This window comes from Pelecanus crispus, chromosome 27 (assembly GCF_030463565.1).
Source record: "Pelecanus crispus isolate bPelCri1 chromosome 27, bPelCri1.pri, whole genome shotgun sequence".
In the NCBI taxonomy this organism is placed as follows: domain Eukaryota; kingdom Metazoa; phylum Chordata; class Aves; order Pelecaniformes; family Pelecanidae; genus Pelecanus; species Pelecanus crispus.
This window is the reverse complement of record NC_134669.1, coordinates 22,102-48,789: the sequence shown is the minus strand read 5'-3', so window position 1 is coordinate 48,789 and position 26,688 is coordinate 22,102. Positions and strand designations below refer to the sequence as shown.

General features: G+C 55.8%; 1 protein-coding gene across 1 annotated transcript in view; it reads right to left on the bottom strand.

The window, feature by feature from the left end:
- Positions 1-21,266, bottom strand: part of LOC142596168 (maestro heat-like repeat-containing protein family member 2B) — a 32,587-nt gene extending 11,321 nt beyond the window's left edge. Inside the window, exons 1-33 of the mRNA XM_075725214.1 lie at positions 21,140-21,266; positions 20,528-20,667; positions 19,051-19,173; positions 18,332-18,497; positions 17,834-17,932; positions 17,130-17,281; positions 16,599-16,742; positions 15,971-16,063; positions 15,382-15,451; positions 15,157-15,270; positions 14,598-14,671; positions 14,143-14,262; positions 12,999-13,106; positions 12,644-12,803; positions 12,239-12,279; positions 11,805-11,946; positions 11,046-11,098; positions 10,502-10,609; positions 10,135-10,254; positions 9,812-9,934; positions 8,817-8,975; positions 8,466-8,588; positions 8,081-8,148; positions 7,579-7,714; positions 7,378-7,473; positions 6,800-6,904; positions 6,451-6,574; positions 5,696-5,805; positions 5,103-5,255; positions 3,419-3,624; positions 3,009-3,171; positions 2,520-2,713; positions 1,971-2,108 (exon numbers count right to left, since the gene is read on the bottom strand). Of these exons, the coding sequence (XP_075581329.1) occupies positions 1,971-2,108; positions 2,520-2,713; positions 3,009-3,171; positions 3,419-3,624; positions 5,103-5,255; positions 5,696-5,805; positions 6,451-6,574; positions 6,800-6,904; positions 7,378-7,473; positions 7,579-7,714; positions 8,081-8,148; positions 8,466-8,588; positions 8,817-8,975; positions 9,812-9,934; positions 10,135-10,254; positions 10,502-10,609; positions 11,046-11,098; positions 11,805-11,946; positions 12,239-12,279; positions 12,644-12,803; positions 12,999-13,106; positions 14,143-14,262; positions 14,598-14,671; positions 15,157-15,270; positions 15,382-15,451; positions 15,971-16,063; positions 16,599-16,742; positions 17,130-17,281; positions 17,834-17,932; positions 18,332-18,497; positions 19,051-19,173; positions 20,528-20,667; positions 21,140-21,266 (4,052 nt within the window). The remainder of the gene's footprint in view (positions 1-1,970; positions 2,109-2,519; positions 2,714-3,008; positions 3,172-3,418; positions 3,625-5,102; positions 5,256-5,695; positions 5,806-6,450; positions 6,575-6,799; positions 6,905-7,377; positions 7,474-7,578; positions 7,715-8,080; positions 8,149-8,465; positions 8,589-8,816; positions 8,976-9,811; positions 9,935-10,134; positions 10,255-10,501; positions 10,610-11,045; positions 11,099-11,804; positions 11,947-12,238; positions 12,280-12,643; positions 12,804-12,998; positions 13,107-14,142; positions 14,263-14,597; positions 14,672-15,156; positions 15,271-15,381; positions 15,452-15,970; positions 16,064-16,598; positions 16,743-17,129; positions 17,282-17,833; positions 17,933-18,331; positions 18,498-19,050; positions 19,174-20,527; positions 20,668-21,139) is intronic.
- Positions 21,267-26,688: the final 5,422 nt, after the last annotated feature.

Genomic DNA, 26,688 nt, shown 5'->3' with positions numbered 1-26,688 from the left:
CACACACACGCCAACACACACACGCAGAGGACACTGATACAGCCAGTCACACAGACTGCCACAGATGAGGTGCTGCCGTCAACAGCACCCGCATGCAGGACTCACATAAAACACAGCCAGCCACGTCCCCTCCTCCTCTTGGGCTGGCAGAGACAGGAGGTCACTAGTGCAGGCACACACGACACTCTCTACGTTCACAAGCATACAGATGTTCATGGATCCCCTGCGTACTGGCACAGCCTCTCTGTCCACTGGTACCTCTGCCCAGATCCCAGCCCTCTGACCCACCCCATGGGTCCGCTACTTGCCGACTGGTCCATCTTCGTGCTCCCTGCAAACAGGCAGCACTCACACGTTTCTCCTGCAGGCACCCCACACTTGCCAATCTCCCCAGGTGCCAGCACAGACCCTCTGCCCACCTGATACCTCAGCCTAGACCCAAGGCCCTGCAAGTCACCAGCTGGTCCAGCTTGAAGTCTGCTGGTGGATGCACACGCACACCCCATGCACACCAGGTTTGGGGAAGACGGAGACACTCACAGAGCCTCTCACTCACCTCACTCATGCTGGTCTCCCCCAGTAGGTGGTTTACAGGATGTACACCGTTCCTGCCACAGAGCCTGGTGGTCAAGACCCCCACTCGCTCCTGTAGCTGCACTGAGAACCCCTACTCACTCCACGAGCTGCACTGGGACCCATGCCAGTAGCTGGCACCACAAGCCAGGGGTGCCTACACCCCCTGGTTGACTCCAGTAGCTGGCACCCAGTCCACCCATGCCAACCCCCCAATAGCTGGCACATAGTCCTTTCAGTTTGCATGCACACAGGATAGAGAGCGAGATTACACAGAGAGATTGTTAAGAAAAGATTTAACAAGAAGATACGAGAAGACAGGACAGACATCATCTGTGTCCTGCTACCAATTAGTTGTCTCTGGAGAGACTCTGGCGTCATCAGGTCATCCGTCATCTGAAACTTCTTCAACAAGATTAGAGGGGACAACTCCTCTTGTGCCATTGGTCAGCTCTGCTACATACCAGCCCTCTCCATCCACATCTCCAAAGATGTAAACATATTGTCCAGCAACTAGAGGAAGCACTAGTTCAGGCAGCTCATTGGGACCATCAAAAGGATCATAGCTCTATTGAGCTACGAATGCTCGAAGCTCTGCTGGTTGTTTTCTCACAGCCTCCAGGAGGATGGACTCCTTGTCTGCTCCCAGGTTAGCCTGGCATGGCCTGGAAATGATGTGGTTGGATCTTTCTCCTTCCAGCTGTTCAAGTTCCTGAAATAGTTGCTGGTGTTGTTCATTTAACTTCTGGTACCGATCATTCAGTTCAATCAGCTGGGCTCGAAACAGTTGCAGGGTTTCTTTGTGTTCCCTGTGTACTTCTGCCTGAGCCCTCTGCAAATACTCTGGAGCGCTAACTTTGTCTCTCCTGTTCCTTCTCCAGCTGTTGACTTCCTTCTGCCATTTCTCTCATGGCTTTCAGTTTGCGCTCTGCCTCTTCCAGCTGGGTTGGAAGACAGATGTTTGTCTGGATGGCAGAATCTCACTCCTCTGCCGCTTGCGCTAGTGAGTCTGGTGAGCTAGACATCCCAAGCAGCAGTATCTCGGCAAAACCCCTCTGAACGCTTCCTTCCCCACCCCCTGCCTTACCTCAGCAAAGAAAGCTGTAGCACTCACCCACAGCTTAACTGAGGAGGAATCCAGCCATGGCAAGAGGTTCCTCACCACACAGGGGGAGATGAGCCCAGCATGGAGCAGGACGCTGTGCAGGGGACACAAGCGAGGGACACACAGTTGCCCAGGAAGGCCACAGGCCGGGTCTCCAGAATTCACTTGTGCTGACACAGATGCTATTCTTTTGCTCAGGACAGCTTCCCAGGCACACTGGAAGGGTCCCAGCAGCCATTTCCCTGCGCACAGCTCCACAGAAGGTGGCCAGATGCATCCCTGGGGCTCTTACCTGCTCAGGAGACACACCCCCTCAGGGTGAGCCAGGGGGTCTTCCAGGCGAGCCCACACTGCCCAATTCATGAGCAGCCGCATCCATTTCTGCGCCATGCATTTACCTAGCACCAACTCTATAGCTGAAAGGAAAATCCTGGCAGAAGAAACAAAACACAACAAATCAAAATAACACCACCACCACAAACCCAAAGAAATCTCAAAGCACAGCAGGTTAGGGGAAGACTTATCTTTAGCAGAGCTAAATACCCCTGAAATGATGCTTCATAGCCTCCAAGACTGCAGCTAACAACACTGGCATTTGTGTCATGCCCCAAACCCACTGAAGCAGAAGAAAACCCATACCCCTAGACTGACTCCATGCTAGATACTCCTGCCTAGGAGCTGGAGTTTCTCCATGAAGGAACAGAAGTAAACCCAACCATGACGACTGGTTTCCACATCTAGGAAGTGGGGCAGGTGAAGCTCTCCCTCAGCTCCACAAAGGCACATGCCTTGGTGAGGGGAACTGAAGCCAGCCCCTCCATCTGCCCCTTCAGCTCCTTACCTGCACGGCTTCTCTTCAAGCACCTGGCCCTCAAGGAACAGTTGTCTCCAGCTGCTTATGGGGGAAAGCAGCCTCTCCTCTCCCAGCGTTTCCCTGGCCCGCCTCATGAGGCTGGGAAGAAGGTGGGGAAGCAGTTGCCTGAGCTCCTCTGTGCTCCTCAGGGCAAGCACCACCTCGGAGATGGCACAGGTGATCTGCAGAGAAACATGACCAAGAACCACCTGTTCAGGCAAGGCCTTTTCCCACCAGCCTGGTTCCCCTGCCTGCCTGGGGCAGGGGGGTTACTGTCCACAATTGTCACTTCTGTGACAGCCTTGTGGCTCAGGAGCACAAAACTGTCCCGGCTCCCCACACTCCTTGAGGCCGGCCCAGCACAGTGCCCTGGGAGTCTCCACGGGCATCCGCAAAGGGCACCTGACTCCCTCGTGCCAAGGTATGAGTTAGAAAGCAGATGCAAAGCTGCAGAAACTTGTGTGCCATTGAACGTACCGACAGAGTCTCCAGAGCAGTCTGATGGCTGTGCCGCTCACAAGCAGAGGAGTGAGTCCCCAGGTGGTTGTTTCCTGCTCTGTTTAGTTTCTCTACTAAGCACCTCAGGATCTGAATCCCAAGGATGCTTCTTCCCAGGCTCCTCCACAGCTCCACCATGTCACTGCAAGGGAAGAGACGTTCACCCCTGAGCCCGTATCCTCGCAGTCCTGCAGTGCCCTCAAACCTCCTCACCTGCAATGGGGCTTACAATGCCCCACTCACAGCAGATACGAGCATGCAGTCTTGCAACACTCAAGACTGTTCAGGCAGAAAAAAAAGACCTGCTTCTCAACTGCCCCCCCCCCCCCCGCCCCCGCCAGTACAAGCAAGCTACAGGGTCTCTGACTACAGTGGGGAAGTGCACATACCTGTCATACCTGTCCATAGGCAGACCTTTCTGCAGGAGACTGCTGATCACAGCCTCATGGTGAAAGCGGGCGAGAAGAAACACCATATGGAGCAGGAAGGGCCTGTGGGTGCTCTGCTGCATGTAGGTGTAAAGGGTGTTCAGGATTTTTGGCACCTGAATGAAAGAAGAGGAGAAAGAAGGGCTCAGTGCCTTCTTTATCCCCTCCTGCGGGGCCCAGACACAGTCATTCAGCACATGAGCAATGCCTGCTCCGTTGACACAGAGTCCAGATCTAGCTCGAAACCTCACTCCTTCCACCCTGCCTGACCCTGGCTCATGTCTGGAGCTGAGCTTGCTCTTGGCAATAGCGCACACGCATGCACACACGCGCACGCACAGATGCATGTGCTCACAGGCAGAGCCTCAGTCACTGCACGTGCCTGGGCCCAGATGTATGAGCAGCTGCGTGCGCTGTGTGCACACAGAGGACATGGACACATTTCACACCCAGCACTTAAATAACTCTCCCCATGTGTCTGTAGCAATGCAAGAGCAAAACCAAACACACTCTTGCAGGGCCTGTGCAAGGGCACGTGACTCCTTCCGGAGGAACCCAGTTCTCCAGGGACACTATTCCTTGCCTCTGCCCTCCTTTCCCAAAACTCCAATGCCGTCGCTACACAGAGGACCATCCCCTGAAGAAAAGGGTGTTTGTTGGAGCCTTTCACAGCTAGAAGCCGTGGTCATGATAAAGACAAAGGGGCAGCCAGTTCCCTCATCCCGTGGAAGAGCCCAGCTTCTCCCACAGCTGCCTACCTCTGGCCTGTGGTGCAGACACAACCCACTCTGTGCCTGGGGAAGTAGCAAGGGGTGACCCCGCAGCCCATGGATGCGGCACTCTTGCTGCCTGGAGCAGCCGCTGGCTCTGCAGGGATGGCACAGGGATGCCCTGCCCTGCCTGTAACAGGAGCTGCCTAACAGCTGGGTGAGCTTTAGCTCAGCTGGGCATGATCCTGTGGGCTGCCACCCATGATTGCCATCACTGTGACCGACTTCTGTCAGCGGCAGACAGCCACTGAGCTAGTCCGGGCTGAGCAATGTGCTGGTGGCCCTAGAGCCCAAGTGGAGCGCAGCAGAGCACAAGTGGAGGAGGAGAACAGGAGCCTGGAAAGGGCAGGCACAGCATGAGGCCAGAGGCTCCCAGGCTACAAACAGGCAGCAACTGGTGGCTAAAGGAAGGTCACCGTGCAGGCTGGGTAACACCACAGTCAGGGAAAGCAATGAGAGCAATGAACAAGTACCCAACCTGTGGAAAACCTAGCATGCCCAGCAATGCTCAGAGTAGAGAGAATTTGGAACCAGTGAAGAAAGAGCAGGGCGAAGTGGGTCCCGGGGCAGGGAGGACTGACAGTGACCCTGAGGAAGGGGAAGAATGGCAAGGGGCAAGGTTGGTGCCTCCCAGTGCCTCACTCATGGGAAGGAGCTGAACCAACAGGAGACTTTGGACAAGAAGTGCCCATATCCTTTGTCACCAGCTGGAGCAGACACCAGCAGCAGGTGCTAATGCATGACTCAGACCATCAGTAGCCCCTTGGCTCAGCACACAGGCAGCATTCCTTGAGCCCATGGCAACTGCACAGGGTGTAGTGCAACAGCCAACAGGAGAAAAGACAAAGTCAAATGGAAAAAAAGGTCTCCTTTACCTCCTGGAGTATTTCCTTTCTGCATTCCACCAGGAAGATGAACACCCACTTCCACACTGCTCTTGCACGTGCAGGTGTGGCATGCAGCAATCTGTCCAGGATGGCAGTCAGAAAGTCCGTAGCCTGTGCTGGAGGGATGCATTTGCAAACAGCCTGGAAAGAAGTCAGGAACAGGAGAGACCGCATCACAGCTCTGCTCCAGCAATTCGGAAAGGAAAGCAAACTTGACAGGACTGTTAGTTCAGCAGTCATGGAGGGGGCAATCACTTGATCCTCCGGCTGTGCATACAGTGCTGTTTACATCTGATGCAGCTAACCAATTTGGAAGTGCCTCCCCCCGTGTTGTTTGCTCATATACCAAATTTGTATTCTGACAAGAGCACTCACACACGTGTGCGCACAAACACACCCATCATGGTATCTACTCCAGCAGGCCTAGAGGACAGTCTTGTCTCAAAGCCTCCTGCTACTTGCTAACAGCAGCCGTTCCAAACAGCTCACTCTGGAGACAGTAAGAGACTCTGGAGGGGAGCAGGGAGACATGCAGGAGGCCAGGAGCCGAGCCCCCACCCCGCTGGTCTGGGGCCAGTTACCTTTGCTAGTTTGGTACAGGTCTCCACCAGAGTCTCGGTGTCTGGGCTGTTCAGTGCCTCACAAAGGCACCTGATCTCATCTGCCTGAGGCACCACCTTCATGGTCTTGGCTGGAACAAACACCAGGAGAAAAGAGGAGTCACATCTACAGAAAACCCAACCTCTGGCCCCAGGTACCAATAAAGGAGAACCCAAGTGGTGGCAGTGAAAGCCACAGGGAAACCCAGGGCTCCTGAACTCGGTGCAGCAGGACTTCCTGACCCCAATAAATGGCTGACAAATCCTGGGCTGGAAGGAGCCCTCTTCCTCCTTGAACTGTTTGCTGGGACTTCAGGGATTCAGCAGCCTCTGCTCCCAACAGCTGTGTCCCCTATGTCACCCTCTGAAATATCAGGGCCCTCATCCAAGTGAATTGTCTGACCACCATCTGTCTCTCCTTGAATGTGGAGGGAGACAGTCCCCAGCATTGGTGACAACGTCCTGCCCTCAGACAGCAGTGGGGGAAGGCCCTGACCACCCAGCCTCACACATGCCCCAGGGAGGTCGGACTCAGCGACCCTCTCCCAGAGATCCTTCCTGAGATGGCCAGGGAGGCAGAGAGTTAACAGGGTGGGGGCACAAAAACATCTGAGCTCATTGACTCCCCCTTCCTTCCCTGGGACAGGGCCTGGCCCCACGGGACCCCAGTGGTCACCAGGCCAGGAAGGGAGGGAGGATAAGGCTGAGCAAGTCTGGGAAGCGCCCGCTCTCCTCACCTTGCATTCGGAGAAGGTAGCTGAGGCAGACCCATGCCTTCTTGCGGGACGCGGCCAGGCAGTCGTTGGTCAGAGTCCCCAGCAGTCCCACCAGGGAGCCAAACTGCTTGCAAGGACGTCCTCTCTGCAGGGGAGAGCAGCAGGAAAAGGGTCACAGGCAGACCCAGCACCTGCTCGCCTCTACCGCCCATCCTGCTCCCTGAGCAGCGACTGGGCAGAGGGGCAGGCAGAAGGGCTGCCCCGTGATCCCAGGAGCCCCGAAACCCAGCACCCAGTTGGGCAGGGCTCCCTTCTGGGGCCGCGAATGCTGGGAAGAGGGCACCAGAGCACGCAGGGGATCCCTACTTACCATGAGCTCAGATTGCTCCTTGCAAGCTCCCAACACATGGGCACAAACCTGCAGGGCTCTCTCCCGCTCCCATTCATTGGCTGAGGTGAGCCAGCCTTTCAGGACCTGAGGCAGGGTGCATCTCTCTCACAACCGGCATTTTTCTCTCCCTGAGATCCCCCCCCCCCCCCCCCCCCTCCTTCTCTGGCCCCTTCCCAGCACAGCCCCTGGCCCTACCGAGCACTGGCACTGCAGCCTCCACTGCCTTGCGCTCTCCAGCCACCTCTGCCCTGAGGCAGGTGTTGCTTCCCTGCCAGCATCTCCCCTCCCCGGCCTTCCCCCAGGCTGCTCTTTCCCAGCTCCGGGCTGGCTCTTGGCTTTCCCTCTGGCAGGGCCTACTTCTCTGCCTGTCCTGAGGCTGCAGTGGCCAGGCGCTCCCACCCCCCAGCTCAGCCCCTGGCCCCAGCCAGATGCACACTCTCAGAGCAAAGAGCCAAAGCCCCACTTTCCCATAGGAAAGGCATCCACCTCCTATCACCCTCTAAAGCCTCGATTCTCTGCCCCTGCAACACTTTCCCTGTTGCCCCATGACTACTCACATGGACCACGTCATCAAAGCAGGCAGAGGTCTCCTCTGCCTCCAGAAGGGTTTCTATAAGATGCCCCAGATCTTCCATGCTTCTCCTGTGCAGAACCTGAAAGCAGGAAAGGAGAGCTGAGTTTCTGCATCATGGGGACTACCAGTGCGCACTGAGGTGGCATCCTGACCCAGAGGTGGGCAGGCAGTGGCCAGTGGGTACCTGCATGTTCACAGCTGCCCTCACTATCTTCCTTCTCTTGTTCATCCGCTCCTTGGAAGGATAGGACAAGACACTCTGGCAGCACACTGCCAGCAGGTTGCAATTTTCCGCCCTGCTCAGAGGTGGCCTCAGCTTGCTGGCCAGAGGAAAAAGGAAGAGAAAAGAGAAAGGAGATTGACTAGCTCTCTCCAGAGCGGCTTAAAACACAACTGGGTTCCTCCTAAACAAGGGCCCTGTATCCAACACCCCCAGCCCATGCCAGCAAGCACTGCCTTCAGCTCCAGCAATTCCTGCCACATCCCAGGCAGCAGGCAACCTCCCACCCGCAGGTTAAGGGGGCTCCCTGGAGCTCCCTTCTTTTGGAGACACCCAAAATGGGGAACACCCTCCCACTCCACAGCCCCAGCAGCTCCCGGCCCCATGCTCAAGGCCACTGGGGCTGTCCCAGCCAGCTGGGATGGAGTACAATGGGAGTCCCCAGAGCCCAGGGAACAGACCTCACCTCAACTCCTCCAGGGCCTGAAACACTCCATACACTAGGGAGCCCCAGGGCTCCCCCTTTATCCAGTCCTGCAAGTCCCAGAAAGACAAATGCAGAGTTGGCAGCAGGCAGAGACAGGGGACAGCCCTCCTGCCTCCCCTGGGGACAGGCTCTGTTGCCAGGCCTGGGCAGACACTGCCCCGTCACCCCCACGGATCCCCAAAGGCACCACAGGAGCGACCCTGCTCCGCAGCCAGCTAGCACCAGCACCCAGCAGCCCCACTGGCTCAGGACACAGCTGCAGGAGCTCGCATGAAGTCAAGAGTCCATCGTGCCTCTGGGGAAACCAGTCTGATGGCACAGCCCAAAACCCCCCCATGTGACTGCCCTGGCTACGGGCGCTCACCAGCAGGGTCTGCGTCGCCTCCTGCTTTGAGGAGAGCTCAAAGTTGCTGCAGTTGCCCACAGCCTGGATGGCACAGCTGACCTCAGTGATGCTCTGCACCAGGGCGAGCTTGAGCTGCAAGTCCTGAGGCCAAAGACAGAAAAGCACCCCTTGAACTCTTTGAAGGGCTGACAGGTGGCAGGTGAGTGTGGGCAGGGGGAACCAAAAGGGGGGGTTGGATCTGTACGTTGAGGACAAACCCTTCCTTGGGGGATCTTTAGAAAAAGACCATCCATCTCGGTATGCCCCAGCCCCTAGGGGCTGGAGCTGGGGCACCCAGGCATCCCCGCCCTGTGTGCTCCATGCTCCTACCCTCTGTTTGGCTCTGGAGAGCCACAGGATGTTGCCCATGATTTCTTTATCCACACGGGTGAGCAGCTGCTCCTTGGGGGCATGCAGCGCAATGCCGCTGTAGGTGCGCATGAGAGCAGCGCGAATGCCCTGGGCTTTCTCCTTCTTCCACCGCTGTACCTGTGTTGACAGAGATGCCCTGAGACATCAGCCCCGAGACTCCTGCGGGCTCCTGCAGCAGGCCCTGCTCCGGCACCTTCACCAGTTCCTTGTTTCCCTGAGCACCTCCCAGCAGCTCCCCAAGCTGCTCCTTGAGCTGCGGGAGCTCCGGGACTGGGAGCTGTTCCCATCCTGCAGCTTGGGTTCTTGCATGGGGATGGGGAGGAGGGTGCAGCCAGCATTGCACACGCTGCTGGCTGTTTTACCACTGATTTGAGAGGTCAGGGAGCTGTCTGGAACCTTTCAGTGGAAAGGTATCTGACATTGCTTGTCATGGTCCTGCTCAGAGATGCCCAGCCTGTGCAGGTCAGTGGTGCAGAGGAACCCAGTCTGCTTGCCTCCCCAGACCAGGCTGCACTGCTCTCTCTGCAAGGCCGTGCCCTGCCCAGAAAGGTTTCCCCACAGCCCCCAGGTGGGGAGCAGAGCCAGCGAGACCTCACCAGACTCCTGCTCCTGGCCCTCAGCTTTGAGGAAGGGACAGAGGGTCACACTGTGCCCACCCCATCTTGTTGCTAGCTCCTGCTGAAGTTCAGTCAGGGGCAACGTGGCTGCCAGCAAGGAACCACTGCAGCTGCCCCAGCTGGGTGGCTCTGATCCACCAGGTGTCAAACCCCATCGTTTCCAAAGACACCTCAGGGGCCCCAATGCCAGGACGTCCCCTCTGAAAAACAGGTCTCAGGTAGCTCTTACAAGAGGGCTAATCTGAAGGCAGCTGCCCCAGTTTGGCTGCTGCAGGTGTGGAAGTGGAAATAAGACTGAAAAAGGAAAGCCAAACAGCAGAACCCTGGAGCCTTTACCTTCCAGCCCGTGGAAGTCTGACAGAACCAGCCTCTGGTGAAAGCGGCAGAGAACATAGTCACTTTGTCCAGGACCAAGTGGAAGTGGCTCTCGGCAGCATGGGACACAACAGAAATCATTCCCTGCAACCACAGAGAAACAGAGAGTTGGCTCCAGCCCATGCACTTGGCTGTGGCCAGTGACAATAGCCTGACAAGATGTTGCAGCAAGGGGGAAATGGCAGCAATGTGGAAATCAAGGAGATATGGAGCCGGGCCAGCAGCAGCCCGCCCTCTCCCCCAGGAACAGGCAGGGCATGCTCAGGACATGAGCATCACCTCACCTGGGCCTCAGACAGCTCCACGGGGCTTGTCTCCTGGAGGAACCTCAGCACCTGCCCTTGGACGTGTCTGAGGTCCCGACAAGCTGCCAGCGTTGTCCCAAGAGCCTTGTACAGGAAAAACTGAAAGAGAAGAGGCCAAACCCAAGATGCAGTCACGGCCCGACCCAGCAGGAGAGGGCTGGCCCCAGATGGACCCAACCGCCCCGGGAGCAGGCAGGGCCGGCTGCGGTGTCAGGCTGTAGCCAGCCACTGGGGCAGCCTGGGGAAAGTGCCTTTTGAGGGTGAGGGAACAGGAAGCAGTGAAAACCGCCTGTGTGGGCAGAGCAGTGGCGCCGGCCCCAGCCCTGGCACGGGGCAGGAGACGTACCTTCTCCCAGGAGCTGGGGGCAGAGCTGCCCAGCTGCTGGCTCAGCTCCTGGCTCAGGCCCACAGTCCAGGCCTTGTCCTCAATGGGCTCCAGCGATGCTCGCAGGAACTGGGGTGAACAGGAGAGGAAGCGAGTGTTCCCCTGCCCTTGGCCAGGGCCCTTTCCACACTCGTATGTCCCGGGATGCTGCTGGGGAAGAGCTGCCGGGAACAGCAGTCTCTTCCCCCACCCCACGCTCTTTTCGCCAGCCTCCCTCTTCCTCTAACACCTCAGGCGAGACCCCCCAGCACACCAGACATAGAGGAGGAGGCAGTGCTAAGGCACGTGCCACAGCGTTAGAGGGCATTAGCCATCAGCCATGGCACGTGTGCAGACAGCAGCTCCTCTGAGCGGGCAGGCACCTACTGCGGGGGGAGGCACAGGGTGCTCATGAGGTACCCCCACCTCCTGCTGCCTACACAAGCAGCCCCGAGCTTCCTCCCACAAGTTTGTCTGCTCCCTCTTCTCCCCCTCTATTTCTGACACCCCCGCAAGGATGCTGTACCTTAAGCACACGGTGCTCCCACTCTGCAGAGTCCACGGAGCTCTCGGTTTTTCCTAGAAAGCAAGAGGAAGCAAAAGCTCTTGCTGCTATTTAAGCTCACACCAAAGACAAGCCCTGTGGTCTCCTCTGCGGTCAGACCGCCCAAAAGTCCCAGGCCATCAGGCTAGAAGGCACCTACATCAAAGTCTTTGTGAGGCCAAAGACACAGGAAGGATCCCAGGGGCATCTGTCAGGGCCACTGATTCAAGCTGGGGAAGGACATACTGACCGCAGCTGATCCCCACTGCTTGACGGCAGCTCCCAGAACAACTCCAACCACTGAGACACAGCATGCACCAGCAACACGCATTTTCTCCTTAATGACCCACCACTTTCTGCCCATTTGTAGCCCTTCTCCCAGGCTACTGCCAAGGATGGCTGCTACAAACCTGGCCTGGCCTGGGGACTTGGTCCTCCAAAGCCAAGGCCTGCACCCGCTCCAGGAGCACCAGTCCTGTCCCTCCCCCAAAGACCATCCTGGGCAGGACATGGAGGTGCCACCAAGACCTGCCATCCAAGGAGACATCAACGGCCCCACCCATTCCCTGGGCTGAATTGACACCAGGGGTCAGCTGCCCCCAGCCTCAGTGCTGGCTCCCTGGAACAGGAAAGGCAACAGAGCAAGTCCTGGGGGCATGAGGACAATTCTCCTCCATCACGCTGAGAAGCTGCATTTTCCTCCCCCCGCCCCCAGCCTCTCCCTCACCACCCGCACTTTACCTTCCAGGTACTGCAGCAGGAGGGGGATCTCGGTCGCCCACACTGGCCCCAAGGCTCTGTGGATCCTGCCGTGGAGAGCCTGCAGCAGCTGCAAGGCAGCAACCGTGCGTTCGCTGCTCGCGTAAGGAGCCGCTGCCACCACCTAGGCAAGGGCAGGAGAGAAGGGTCACTCCTGCTGCCAGAGCCACAGCTTCTCCCGGGAGGGAGGGAGGGAGGGAGCCTGGTGCCACTCGGCCAGCAGCAGGCAGCCGATGGCTTCACCTGGGGTGCTGCCAGCCCCAAGAATGGAGTGGGATCCCCAATGGGCTCGGGCAGGCTCAGCATGCTGCCTCCTCCTCAGGGGCTCCCAGCACTGGCCTTAACAGCATATCCGCCCTGGGCTCTCCCACCACCCCTGGCCAGAAAAGCTCTTTCCCCAGGGCCCCACTACTCACCAGCAGTCGAGTCAACAGGGCCTGGGGAGCCGGCAGCTGGGCTGCGGGGAGGAAGAAAGGCTGGGTGAGCCGACAAGCCCCCACCGTGCTCTGCCCCGTGCACCTCCGATGCCCCACACAGGGCTGAGGGCTGCGAGCAGCTGCACTGCCACAGCGCTGGCCCGGGGGGACTCCCCAGGGCTGCCCAGCATGAGATGAAGGCAGCTCATGGCCAGGAATGAGTCCTGGCTCACCAGCAGAGTGCTGCGAGCAGGAGAGCCAGGCCTCTGCACCGGGCAAGGTGCAGCAGCACCTGCCTCTGCCCTTTGGTTTTCCTGGGCTCCTGCTCAGGGCTGGTGGGGTGCAGGGAGACACAGGCTGGCCCGGCCCCTGGCCAAACCCAGCAGCACTCACTGGGGCTCCTACCTTGCTCCTGGAAGTCCATACCATCCAGATCTTCCTCTTCTTCCTTGCACCCTGCTCTCTCCCATCTCTCAACTAGGGCTTGGAGACAGCAGGAGAGCGGGATCAGCATGCCGCTGTACTGGGCTGGCACCACGTACTGCAGCAGCCTTGGCCACAGGAGCTGCAGAGAAGCAGCAGGCAGTTTGCCACATTGGCATTTCCACTCAGCTCAAAGACAAAGAGGGTGGTCTGCGTTTCCCTGAGCCTTGTGCACTTCAGCACACATGAGGGGAGAGGTTCAGGGCATGGGGGTGCATGAGGAAAAACATCCCGAAGGCAAGAGGAAGCCACAGCAGCAGGGCAGAGGGTGACTTACTTTGGTCATCCCTCTCAGAGAGACATCCAGCGAGCTCAGGATGTCCATGCACAGGGCTTGAAGAGCTCCATCCTCTTGGGTTTCACAGGCAAAAAGGCCTCCTGCCACCTGTAAGACAGAGTTGGCAAAATCCCCATTACTCTCGGCTCCTGACTGAGACAGCTCAGGCACAACTCACCAGTGCTCCTGTGCCAGCCTCCTGGCAGCACTGATATCCTGAAAGGGGAACAAGGACAGCCGGACCCAGCTCAAGGACCAGGTCCCGGACCCTGGGAAGGACTGGAAGCCTGGGAGCAGAGAGCGACGCTGCTTGTCTGCACAGTCCCCCAGGGCCTAAATGCTGCTCTCATGCCAGCAAAGCAGAGGTGAGGAACGTGCCCTTCAGCATTGTTGTAACTCGGTGCCAGCCCTGGCAGCAGCACGCTCAGCCCGACAGATGCAGAGGAGCACGCAGAAGCCCTTTCCTTTGCCCTGCTCCCAAAGCAGAGCCTCCCCAAGCCTCAGAGCAAAGTGACACACACAGATCTCCCAGCTAGAGGGAAGCTTCAGCCAGAGGGAAGATCCTCAGCAAGTCAGTGGGAGGCTCAGCCATCCCCAGCTTTCATCTCCTGGGCACCCAGCTGGAAATGCTCATGGAAGGGATGGCCAAATGGCCTGTCCCCTTGCCAGAAGGGATGCAGGCCCCCAGACTGCTATTGGATGGGCAGGGTGTGTTTTGGAGGGCTACGGCACAAGAACACCACAGAAATCTCCTCTAGCCAGGCCCACCTGTCTGCACTGGCTGTGTTTTGCTGATTGTCCATGAGCATTTAAGGATGAAGGATGTCCTGTCCCTACCAGCCCCTCCCTTTGCAAGGTGGCTTTGCAGAAGGCGCCTGTGGGCACAGCTCAGCCCATGGGGTGTGCAGGCAGCCCCACAGTCCTGGGTGGCATGCCCGGGTGCAAACCCACATCATCCACTGACATCTCCACCAACATCAGCACAGACACCCACAAGGAACAGCCATTGGGAGGCCACTCCGACGGCAGTGCCAACCCTGATGGCCCTGCAGCGTTGAGCTCTCCATGGCCAAAGATGCTTGCAGGAGCTCTCAGCGCAGTCAAGGCACCGGTCAAAGCTCTGAGTGTCCTGCTCTGCCCTTACCAGTCTGCCCGAGGTCCGTCTGAACTCGATGAAGATGTGCCCCACCACATCCCATGCCCAGCGGCTCTCAGAGCCAGAGCTGAGCAGCTCCCTGATGAACTCCAGAACTGCCCTTCGCACCTGCCAGGAGAGAGTGCGGTTACGATCCTCCTGTTCAAAATCCAAAAGGAAGATGCCTTTGCTTGGGGGCAGCCTTTGTGGCTCAGGGAGAGATGATGAGTGCACGGCAGCAGCTTTCACTCCTGGCACCAGGGCTGGGCTTTAGCACCAGGCTGGATGGGCATTTGCCCCACAGAGCACAGCAACCTGCCTGCTCCACTCTGCCAGCTCTCCCCGGGGAGGAGCCATCACCCACCACCTGGGCAACGTGCTGGCGCTTTCCCAGGCACTCCAGCTCTGCCCCGAGGGTTTCTCTGCCTCCCCTGGTGGCACTGTCCCTTCCCAAACCAGCTCACCTGGGCACTGGGGTCGTTGCACACGGACCGCACGGCCTCCACCACCTGGGGCAGCTTCTCTCTTGTCGCAGGTGCTGGAAGACATACAGAGAGGTGTGCGTTGAGGCACAGCCTAGATGGCAGAAGGCATCCCTTGAAGATACCAAGTTTTTTGCACACCAACGGGACAGAAAAGTGGGGTCTGACTGACTTCACAGGAGGCAGTGGCATAGCCAGAGCAACTCTGTTTCTACAGGCACAGCTATTTTATAGGGACTGAAAGCTATGGTAATATGGTAACACAGAGGACAAGACAAATGGCGTGGATACAAGCAGCTCCTGTGCACACCAGCCCACCCGCCAGCCTGCCCGTGTTACTGAGCTTGGAGCATCGTCCCTGGTGTGCCGCCATTTCTAACTGCTGGGGGAGTGCTTGAGCCTTGTTGCAGGGTGCCAGCTCTGCTGGGGGACCTGCTCTTTGTAGCTCCTTTTGGGTGCAGGTGCACCACTTTCAGCCCATTCCTGCTCTCAGCCCAGCAGCCCCAACCCCTGCCTTGTGTCCCTGGTCCGTGGCGCTGACCATCAGAGTGGGCCAGGGCTCCCAGCAGGCCCAGGGCTGCCACGCAACTGGCTTCGCTCTCACCGCTCAGCTGGGAGTGTAGAAACACAACCGTCTCCTCAGGGCAGCTTTGCGCTGTGGGGAAGAAATCACATTCTGTGTTAGCAGGCAGCTGCCTCTGACCGCCAAGGACAGGGAGAGAGCTGCCATGGCACGGCAGGGCATCGCCCAGCCTCCTCTCCTTACCCTGCAGCATGATGCAGCGGGATAGCACTGCCTTATGGGCTGGGCCAGGCTCCTTGGTCACATCAGAGAGCTGTGGGAACAAGGTCCATTTTAGAGAAAGTCGCATCAGTGTTGAGAGGGACTGAAAAGAAACAGTGCTCTCTGCTCGCCTCTCCCAGGGCACTCTGGGCACAGGATCCACAGCCAAAACCCAGCCCACCCCACAGTGGCCCCGGGCACACACAGAGGTTTGCAGCAGCCCAGGCTGCCCAGGAGCCGAGACTGAGCAGCGTTAAAAGGCTGCCCTTAGGGTGCCAGCGCTCCAGAGTCCGCCTGCAACTTGGCCAAGAGGGAAATTGCTGTGGGAACCGGGCTGCCCCTCAGGCCCATTCCAAACAGCCAGGATCAGGCCTCCTGCAGCCTTAAGGTGGCACCTAGGTGACAAATCCTGGCATCCTCCTGGCCTGCAGGAAAGTCCTGGCGGAGGGACACCCTGCCCGGTTCTGCCCTGTCCTGCCCTGCCCTGCCCTGCCAGCCAGCAGGTCTTTCCCCTCCATGGCAATCAGGTGTGCAGGCCCCAGGCTGGCGGCAGGGCGCAGGCTCCCCTTACCTGGCAGTGCACAGCGGTGCTGATGGCAAGAGCCGTGCCCTGTGGGATGGGCGTCTGAACTCCCTCCAGTATCTCCAGGACATAGCTGAGGCTCTACAAGAGAACAGGGGAGGAAGAGGAGGCTAAAGGCACCTGGGAAAGGAGAAACCCAGCACATCTGGGATAAGGGGAGTCCCTAGCGCCAGCTCCCAGGGAAAGCCCCAAACCCTCCTAAATGGGGCTTCTTGCTTGCAGCATCAGGAGGGTCTCTTTCCTCTGAACAGAGCCCAGTGTTGACAATTCAGTTTCCCGGCACTTCCCACTCATCAGACCTTGCCCTTCACTGGACAGGATTGGACATGGCCCTGGGCATTAGGGCAAAGCTCTTTCCGCACACAGAGCCCCAGGGAGGTGGCAATGCCTCATTTCCTGAGAAGATGAGCCGCAGGGACTCTTGCCTCTCTCGTGCCCCCCTGGGTTTCTCTTTTCTTGTCCAAAGAGCCCAGGAAGCCTCAGGCTTCCTCTGATCTCCTTGTTCCTTCTCTAAGGGCGTCCCAGCTCCTCCTGGCACCCCACAGCTCCCCAGCACCTCGTGGCACTCTCATAGATGCCCCCCAGGAGCCACGCTGAGCCTTGCGCAAGACCTCACCTTGGTGACCTGGGAGGTGTCTCGGACCTCCTGGTATTGGTGCAGGAGCCAGAGGAGCTGCTCACAGGCATGCTCTCGGTGCTGCTCCTCATGCAGAAGGACCCCCATCATGGCAGCCACTGCCCCGAGGACAGCCTGCTTGTCCTGAAGAGAGAAGGGAGAGGCTCTGCTTAGAGGGCTGAAGGTCTGCCTAGTGCTCAGCATCCCCTGGACACCAGTCTGCCCTTCCCACTGGGAGGGGCTTCCTTTCCTTTCTGCCCTGCAGGAGAAGGGCTCACTCCAGAGAGGAAAGAGCACTTCCCCATGCTGATACCCCACCCTTCCTGCAGAAAGGCCCCAGGACTTGGCTGCTTCCTGCCAGGGAGCCCCTAGTCTCAGGCACGGTGCCGACAGGCTCCTGGCTTGGGGTGCCTTGTCACTCAGACCACTCCCTCCCCTCGCCCCTCTGCTCGCACCCAACTGAGCACAGACAGACCCACCAACGTGGATGTCTCTGCTGTGGACCCAGGCATGGAAAGCAGCACTTCTCACCTCTTCATCCTTGCAGTCCAGCCAATTTACCACCACATAGCGGAACACCGGGTAAATGGCTTCACAGAAGTGTGCTACCCCCTTGAGAGGGAACGGGCATTGCTCCCGGTTGCCAAAGTATGTATTGACTGCTTTTGACCATTGCTCAAGAACTGCACCAGGAGAAAGGAAAAGGGAGCATGTGAGAGTCTGCAGCAGGGACGGTCCCTTGCATCCACGCCCAAGCCTGCTTTAAGGACAGTCCCAGGCTCCAGCAGGGCTCAGCCCAGGACCAGATCTGGATCTGAGGGCAATCTGTGCTCTTGAGGCATCTGGATTCAAACACCCCATTGTTTCGCTCCTCCTCGCTCTTGCACCTTCTCCTCCTCAAATGGCCTGTTCCCCTCCAGCATTTCTCACTGCAGCCCCTTCCCTTCCCCATACACATGCCCTTTCAGAGCACGGATTTTAATCCCAGAGGAAAGCAGGGGAACAGAAGCCATGGAAAGGGACCTAGGAGTTCCTCTGTGCAGCGCCACCATGTCCTGCCCTCAGGAACCTCCTGGGCTTCCCCTCTCCTTCTGCATACTCACAGGAGTTTGGGAATACCAAGGCTTGACCTCGCTGCAGGCTGCACCCACCATGTTCCCTCTGAGATCCCATGAAGGCATTGAAGACCACCCCAGCCCTGCCCCAGGGGCCCCAGCCAAGGAGCTGACACTCACCACTGCAGACAACGTGCAAGATCTGGCCACTCCCCACCTGGCTCAGCACAGTGCGCAGGGTGAGCAGCGTCATCCCCACGAAGGGGATACACCGCAGGGCTGCAGAGAAGGCAGGGACAGAGGGACCAAGGTCAGTGAGAGACATGGGAGACTGGGGTCGATCTCTGGCAAGGCTGGGGCTGCTGGGCCATGCAGGGCATGCCAGAGGGCATGGGGAGGGCTGCCTTCCCCAAGGGGAACACAGGAAAGCCCTTTGGGGAAATGGGGAGGAGAGTGGGGGACAGACACCCCACAGGTTTGTTTCCAACAGGTGCCCACCCTTCAGGAACTGGGATTGGGCTGGTAAGGCAGAGCTGCCAGCTGGCCCTGGCTTGGAGCAAGGAGGCACAGCAACTCCATAGCCCCCCAGTTCAACACAGAGTGTTTAGGGAGGGGGAGGATCCCTTCTCGCTATTATCACAGACCCCTACCCAAACCAGGAGGCCGAGGGTGCCGTACCATAGCTGTGGGCCATTTTGCCCAAGGTGAGGAGCACAGTCTCATCAGGGACCTTCCCCATGGCCTTCAGGTGGCTCTGGAGCTCAGACATGACAAAGTGGAAGTGGGAGCGGGCCAGAGCCACCAGGACATCGCTAGCGGCCGTCTTCACATCACCTGTCACACCCTGCAAAAGCATCACAGGCTAAACACTCCCAAGAAAAAGGCTGAGGCATTCAGACAGGCTGAATGACCCCGTGTCCTCTGTGAAACCCCTTGGGGCAGCTGTGCTCAGGGCCAGGCAGCTGCTGCCTCTTGCTCCCTGGGGTAGGCGAGTAGCTCCCTTGCAAGACAAGGGAGGCATTTCCCCGGCACAGCCCCGTGCCACTGGCTCCTCTCCATGGAGATGCCAGGAACAAATTGTCGCAGACTTGAAACCCCCCTGGGACCTCTCTGTGGGGCTGGTGGGTTCCCATGGCTCTTCCTCAAGGCAGGAGGAATAACTTTGACCTTGAACCCAGCTCTCTCTCAGTTAGAAACAGCCCCAAGTCCACGTGTCTGCACAGCTCTCTCCATCCCCTCGCCAAATTCCCTGTAATGACGAGTCCCCAGAATCTCTTCCCTTAGGACCTCCGCTGGGTCTGAATAACCACGGAACATCTCTGCGCCACTCTGTATTTCCCCCCAAACCAGGGGCAGAGGCAGGCTGCTTTGGTGGCCTTGAAAGAGGACAAGCTCACCTGGGCTGCTCGCATGTCACTGGATGCCTCTGCTATTAGGCGGTTCACGACACCACTTGTCAAACAGCCATCATCTCCCTGCAAGATCCTCTCCAGCTCCCAGTATGTCTCCACTCGGTCACCCTGGGGACAGACCACAAAGGGGATTGATGGGACTTGCTTTGCCCTCTTTTCCAGGGAGCCGCGAGAGAGACCTGCTGCCCCCCAAATCGTCTGTGTGACATGGGCACGAGGTACGAGCTGCAGGCATCAGTCAGGACAGCCATGGGCAACACTAAGATCTTCCACAGTGCCTCTGATGCTAGCAGAGAGCCAGATAGGGAGATCAACTCCACCAGGGTAAATGGCCGTGCAGGAGCCAAGGAAGTCACTCCTGAGGATGGGGGATGGTGGAGGTCAGAGGGAAAGTGCCAGGCGAGGAAGGGTGTGACTGTTCACTCAACTCCTGCCTAGGTTTTGGCTAACCCAGCTCATGCTAAGGCCTCATGTATACTGGGAGCAGCACCATTAGGTCAAAGCAAGAGCACCATATAGGCAGGGCAGGCGGCCAGAAAGAGCTAAAGGGCCATGATGCAGCCATTATCACCTGCAGATTGCTGTCTGCGGCAGCCATTATCTTTTGTCTAGCAGTTTCCTCAGAGTCCACTACTTTATGGAAATGGCATAGACCAAACCTCCAAGCTGGAGGGTATAAAACATCAGCTTACTCAAAAAGCTTTTGAAGCGGATCCAATAGCAGCTGAGCGGCTGAAGCTTTCATGCTTCCTGGTGTGATAGAGGGGATCCCTGCACTGTGACGGAGGAGGGATGAGCCCTCTCACCGTCGGCTAGGTAACTAATTCTTTTTTTTTGCTCATAGGTGCACTACATTAAGAGTTATGGGTTGTAAGTTTTGAAACTTATGACTTGACCGGTTAAGAAGTGAATTCATGTGATAGACTAGTCTGGGCAAAAGGGGATTGAGCACCCCGGTTCATCGAGTTCATTTAGTGTATTTCTTAATGAGCTCATGAAATAAAATTTAGATCAGGGAGTATGTTGTCCTGTAAATTTGAGAGCTCCAAAGAGACTGTGACAAAGGGGAAGGCTTGGGAACGAGACCATGGCCCGAGGAGGGGAAGCCACGAGCACTCTGCACCTTGGGGCACAGCATTGCTCCTCACACTGGCAGGAGCACTGGTTCTGGGACAGTTCCCAAACCAAAGCTAAGGAGGGGCCTTGGACACTTGGACAAAGGTGCCGGAGAGATGCTGAGATTTATGCCAGAGGCTTTGCCTTGCCCAGGAGTGTGCTGCGAGCTCCTGGGGAAAGGAGTGGGGAACAGTGGCCTTAGTCCAGCTTGAGCAGCAGGATTAGCGCCTGGGGACAAAGAGCCTGCAGGAGTGCAGAGGTGCCGTCAGGTGAAATCCCCCTCTGCCCTGGCTCCCTGGGGAAGCTGGGGCAAGGAGGGGAGCCCTCAACCCCCGCCCCGCCTTACCTCATGGTCTTGCAGCTGCTTTAGCAGAGAAGTCCCAACGGCCGCAAAGGTAGTGACGGCCGCAGGGACAGTCCCTGTTGCCCTGCCTCCATCCTCAGAATGCACAGGTCTGGCCTGGGAACACATGCATGGGCACAGAGCTGGAAGAAAAGAAAGAAAAGTATTGCTGGCTGCAGGGCTTCACACCAAGGAGGGGTAAGGAGGCAGGAGGGCAGTCAGTGGGATGATGGGAGAGAGTCTTCCCCTCACTGCAGCACTGGGAAGACCACCTTGGGGGACTGGGCCCATTCTGGGCTCCCCAGTGACAGAACAGCAGCAATGTGCTGGAGCAAGTTCAGTGAGGGGGCCCCAAGCTGGAGAGGGGATGGACATGGGGCTCTGTGAGGAGAGGCCAGGAGGGCTGGGCAGCCCCAACAAGAGACAGCTAGGCCAGGTTGTCTCTGAGCAGTCCCCAGCTGCCCCATGGAGGGCAGGGAGAGGATGGAGCCAGAGCCCTCTCAGAGGTGCCTGGCAGCAAGATGAGAGGTGATGGGGATGCAGCCCCTAGCACCTGGCTGGGACAGACACTGCCTCCAGTAGGCGTCAGCCCCTAACCTCCCACCAGCCCCTCACCTCTCAGCACTCTCATCCTCCTCATGGCAGCAGGATCTCCCAGATCAGTGCACTGCTCTCTCTGGGCAAAAGCCATGAGAAACTGGGGCAGCACCAGCCCCAGGAGGAAGATATAGAGCCTGGCCATTGTGACCCCCCTGTGGGGCGTGGCACCTCACAGAGGGCTGCTGTGACACAAGGTCACAGGGACACATGCTGGGGACACACCATGGGGCAGGGACCACACACTACAGCACCCTGGGGACCCCCACAGGCCCAGAAATGCAGGATTTCCCCATTCTCCATCACTTGAATTCACTCATGGTCCTCAAATAGCTTTAGCAAAGACTTTCTGCAGACAGCCCTTCCCAGCTCTGTCCTTGATCCATGTCCCCCTCCAGGAAGCCATCCCTGGAAACATTCAAGGTCAGGTTTGACAGGGCTCTGAGTAACCTGATCTAGTTGAAGACGTTCCTGCTCATTGCAGGGGGATTAGACTAGATGAGCTTTAAAGGTCCCTTCCAACCCAAACTATTCTATGATTCTATGACCTGAGGCAACGTGGTCTCAAGGGGACTGCGGTGGTGCACACACACCACCCCCCCACCCCTTATTCCTCTTTCTCTTCAACCGCTTTATGATCTCAGGAATTCCAGGCCACCATTTTTGTGTAGCGAGTTAGTCAGTTAAGCGCCCCTTAATTGTACCAGAAACTCCTACATGGCTGAAGCAGAGAGCAGCCCTGTCCTTATCAAAATCTTTGTATTATCGCTAACAGGGGAAGTGAGAACAGCTACCCCTGACAGCCTTGAAACAGAGTGGTATCATCGTTACTGGAATTCCAGCAACTACTGATCTGAATTGTGGCTCAGATGGAAATTTACTGGTGATTAAAGTCAATCATCTCACAATCCTATAAACAGCAGTCCTAAGTGAGGCCCTTTGAGCTCTCCTGGACTGCCATGGGCTGCACCAGCGTCTCCCTCCAAGTGCAATGCCTCTCAGAGCTAGCAAAATCTTAAAGTTTGCTAAAACCAGAAATCCATTGCTGAAGACCGACAGCGGAGCCTGGGCTGAAACCCTTCACTCCTCGAGGCTCAACCCTCACCCATTGAGAAATGCCAAGACATTAGACGTGAGTATTTCACTGACCTTGAGGGGAATTTTTAACAGGTATACCATTTTTACATATGTATTCATGTTTGTGTGTATGCATGTGTGAATCAGTTTAAGCAGTCTGTAGATGTACGATTTAGTTTCCAAGTGAGTCTTATACTGCTGCCTTATCCTTATTCCTATAAACGGTTGACCAAGTCTGAGACTAAGAGTGGACCCAGCCGCACCTCGACTCCTCTCTGAGAAGGAGTTTAGAAAGCAAAGGGGTCTATTCTGAACCTCGTGACTCAGCGGGAGGGTCCTCCTTATCCCCTGCATACACAATCATGAATCACTTTATGAATCGTTCCAACTCAGTGTAACTTAATTTTCCTTTATGCACTTCCATGTAGTAATAGAGTGAACCTTGCCATCTTCGAATCTTTAACTAAGTCACTGTTTTGACCAGTTTTCTCTAATCACTTTGTTAATCACTGATGACTGAGTGCTATTAAAATATTACAATCAAATCCTGCGATTTGCTACCAGTAAATTCTAAACTGCTACTAAATCAAACTGTGTAAAGTCACTCATTCACAATAAATTGACATAATCAGCAGGATTCATAAACCTGCATTCGTGACAGGGACTGACCTGGCCTTTGCCCTCTGCATTTTTGTGCCCTGTTTTTCTCCAAAGAGGAGGATCCCGCCTGTGTCCGTGTGTGCCCTCCCCTATGTCTCCTCCAAGAACATTTGCTCCCACTCTCCAGCCAGGACCAAACTAGGCAGAAACTTGAGACCTCCAACCCATCAGACCCAACTGTGTCACAAAAAGACAAAGGAGACTTGTATTCAAATGGAATATCTGTTTGCTGGACTGTGGATGAGCATGGGACAGCTGACCTCCCTAGAAGGTTTCTCAGCTCAAATCCAGATGAAAGGATGACCAGAACCGCCATCTCTACTAGAGTAGGAGATGCACACATATCCAAGCCCTTCATGCTACTGGGCTGGCATAGGATTGCATGTGGGTTCAGAAAGAAATTACCCTACAGTCCTTCGGTCTCTATGAAAGGGTCGATATGTGCACATCTGTTGGTTTTTTGGGTGTGGGGCTGGCGGGGGGCGGTGTGGTGCTGTTACCTCTTAAGTCAGGACACAGACAATTTGAGACATCTTGCTGTTATTTGACTGTAGTTTTCCATGCTGGGTTGTAGGCCTCTGCCTAAAGAATAAGGGAGTGGAATAGGGAATAAGGGAGAGGAAGAGGAAGAGGAAGAGGAAGAGGAAGAGGAAGAAAGAAGAACAGGAAGATGACTAGGAAAAAGAGGAAAAAGAGAAACAGGAGAAGAAGAATGAGCAGGAATAGAAGGAGGAAGAGGATAAGGAAGAGGAGGAGAAGGTGGATGAGGAGGAGAAAGAATAAAAAGAGGAGGAGGAACAAGAGGAGGAACAAAAGGAGAAAAGAGGAAGAAGATGAAGAGGAGGAAGAGAATAAAGAGGAAGAGGAGAAGGAGGAGGAGAATTAAAAGGAGAAAGATGACAGAAAAACAAGGAAGATGAAAAGGAGGAGCAGGAGGAAAAGGAGGAGCAGATGGAAAAGGAAGACAAAGCAAAGGAGGATGAACATGAATATGAAGGAGGAATAGGAGCAACAGGAGGAGGAGGAGAGGAAAAGGAAGAAGAGGAGGAAGAACAGAAGAACAAGAGGACAATGATGATGAAGGCCAGAGGGAGGAACAGCAGGAGGATGAGGAGGAACAGAAAGAGGACAAGGAGGAACAGGAGGACAAGGGACAGGAACAAGAACAGGAACAGGAAAAGGAGGGGAAGGCAGAGTAGGTAGGTAGATGTGGAGTAATTGCTGGAGGTGGCTTAGACATTAGACTTAGATTTACAATTTCAAGAAAAACACAGCATTGAAGAAGCTGTCCAGATGAAATGCAGGTGGATGCAAGGAATCTATCCCATCAGGGAGTTCCCTAAGCCTGCAACCTTGGATGTCGGCAACATGAGGGGAGCCTGGTGTGCTGGCTCTAAGGGGAGTTGCCCAGAGGGAGGAGTGGTGTGGAGACACCACGGCCAAGCTCTGTGATAAGGGACTCAGAAGAGGACCATGGCACCGATAAGCTGCATAATTGATACCCTGAGCCAACAAGCTGTCATGATTTTGACAAAATACTGTCCTTTTGGTAAACTTTGCTCATTATAATATCATTATAATACCAAAACACACCTCCATCCCAAAACCTACCCGCCTCTAAGGTGAGACCACTCCTCACTGAGCCTGTGCTCTGAATTTTTCTGAGCCTGTACCTTTAAAACGAAGTGAGAAAGTTTTACACCAATCGTAACAAAAGTATGTACGACTAGAGTCCCTCAAGCTCCACCTGAAAGATAAAAGTACTATAAATTGGCCTAAGAGAGAGGGGATGTTAGGGAAGATACCATCGTGTACTACTCTGACCTCTGGGATCAGTAGACGGGCTGAGCCTCTCTTCCCCCCCATCGGGACGCCTTTGGGTAAGAATCTAACACTTGGTTATACCAAGTGCACACACACACACCCCGCCCCATCATCGCGCGAAACTTGGAAACCTCTATAGAGTCGCTTTAGGTCTGTTGATGCATCTGTGTTATTCCAAAGCTTTGGTATTTGCATGTGCCTTGCAGTCAGTGAATTTATCACCGGTAATCCAAAGAACCTGTGTGTCTGTTGCTTTAATAAATTGCTTTGATTTATTAGTCTAGTGTGATAGTGGTCATTGAACGCGACCAGACGCTTTAAGTGTGGCCGTGATAGTTCATGCAGCACGACTAGACGAAAGGTGCCTACGTTATTTGTGAATCCGTAATCGTGATAGTTCAGTGCACTGAACGCGACCGGTCTTATAACGATAAATTGGGTACCTTCCAAAGCCTCTCTTGACGCAACAGTAGAGAGGAGGAGGAAGAAGAGGAGGAAGAAAAGGAGGAACAAGAGAAGGACAAAAAAGAACAGGACTTGCCTACTGGAGGCAGTAGTCAAGGGCCCAGGTGGTGTTCCTCCAGTCCTGCCAGCGAAGAGGCAAGGGTGTGAGGAGAAGGGCACTACTAGGACAAGTCAGTAATTGGCCATGGAACTGGTGTTGGTAACAGGGCTTAGGTTCTGTGACCATGGGACCCTGTTTGCTGGTCAGCCTCTGCTGGGGAGAGAGGATCCACCTCACTAAGTAGGGCAAAGCTGTTTTCACCAACAGGATGTCTGACCCCATAAGGAGGGCTTTAAACTGAGAAGGACGGGGAGGGAGAAAGCAACCTGCAGTCCTGTGAGGGAGTGACAGACAGGATCGCTGAGCAAAGAGCAGGGGGTGATGTGACAGGAAGGGATCAGCACATCAACAAAAGAGGCTAAAGTAGGGTCACCTCCAGCACCTGCACATAAAACAAGGAAGTGCCTACAAGACACCACTGTGGAGAAAGCCCCCAAACCCTCTCCGAGAACCGAGCATGCAGACAAGCCTCTCTGAAATGCCTGTACGAGTGCACGCAGCATGAGGGATAAACATGAGGAGTTAGACATCTCTGTGCAGCTGCAGGGCTATGGTCTTGCTGGGATCACAGAGACGTGGTGGGATGGCTCCCATGACTGGAGTGTTACAATGGAGGGATGCAGGCTTTTTAGGAAGGAGAGGTTGGGAAGACGAGGAGTGGGAGTTGGCCTGTATGTGAGAGAGCATCTGGAGTGCATGGAGCTCTGCCTGGGGATGGATGAGGAGCCAGTCGAGACCTTATGGGTAAAGATTAAAAAGAGGACAGATAAAGGTGACAGGTATAGTGGGTGTCTGACACGATGTTGTGGTTTAGCCCCAGCAAGCAACTAAGCACCACGCAGCCCCTCGCTCACTCCCCCTGCCCCGGTGGGATGGGGGAGAGAATCGGAGGAGTGAGCATGAGAAAACTCCTGGGTTGAGATAAGAACAGTTTAATAATTGAAATAAAATGAAGTAAAATAGTACTAGTAATAATAACAATATAATAATAATAGTAATAATAATATGCAAAGCAAGTGATGCACAATGCAATTGTTCACACCCACTGATCGATACCCAGACAGTTCCCAAGCAGCAATCGCTGCTCCCCGGCCAACCCCCCCCAGTTTCTATACTGAGCATGACATCATATGGTATGGAATAGCCTTTGGTCAGTTTGGATCAACTATTCTGGCTGTGCCCCCTCCCAGTTTCTTGTGCACCTAGTAGAGCATGGGAAGCTGAAAAGTCCTTGACTGGCATAAGCAGTACTTAACAACAACTAAAACGTCAGTGTGTTATCAACATTCTTCTCCTACTAAATCCAAAACACAGCACTATGCCTGCTGCTAGGAAGAAAATTAACTCTATCCCAGCCAAAACCAAGACACATCACAAGCACCTGCACAAGCCAGGGCTATGGTCCTGCCTTATCACCTACTCACCAACCTATGACATCACA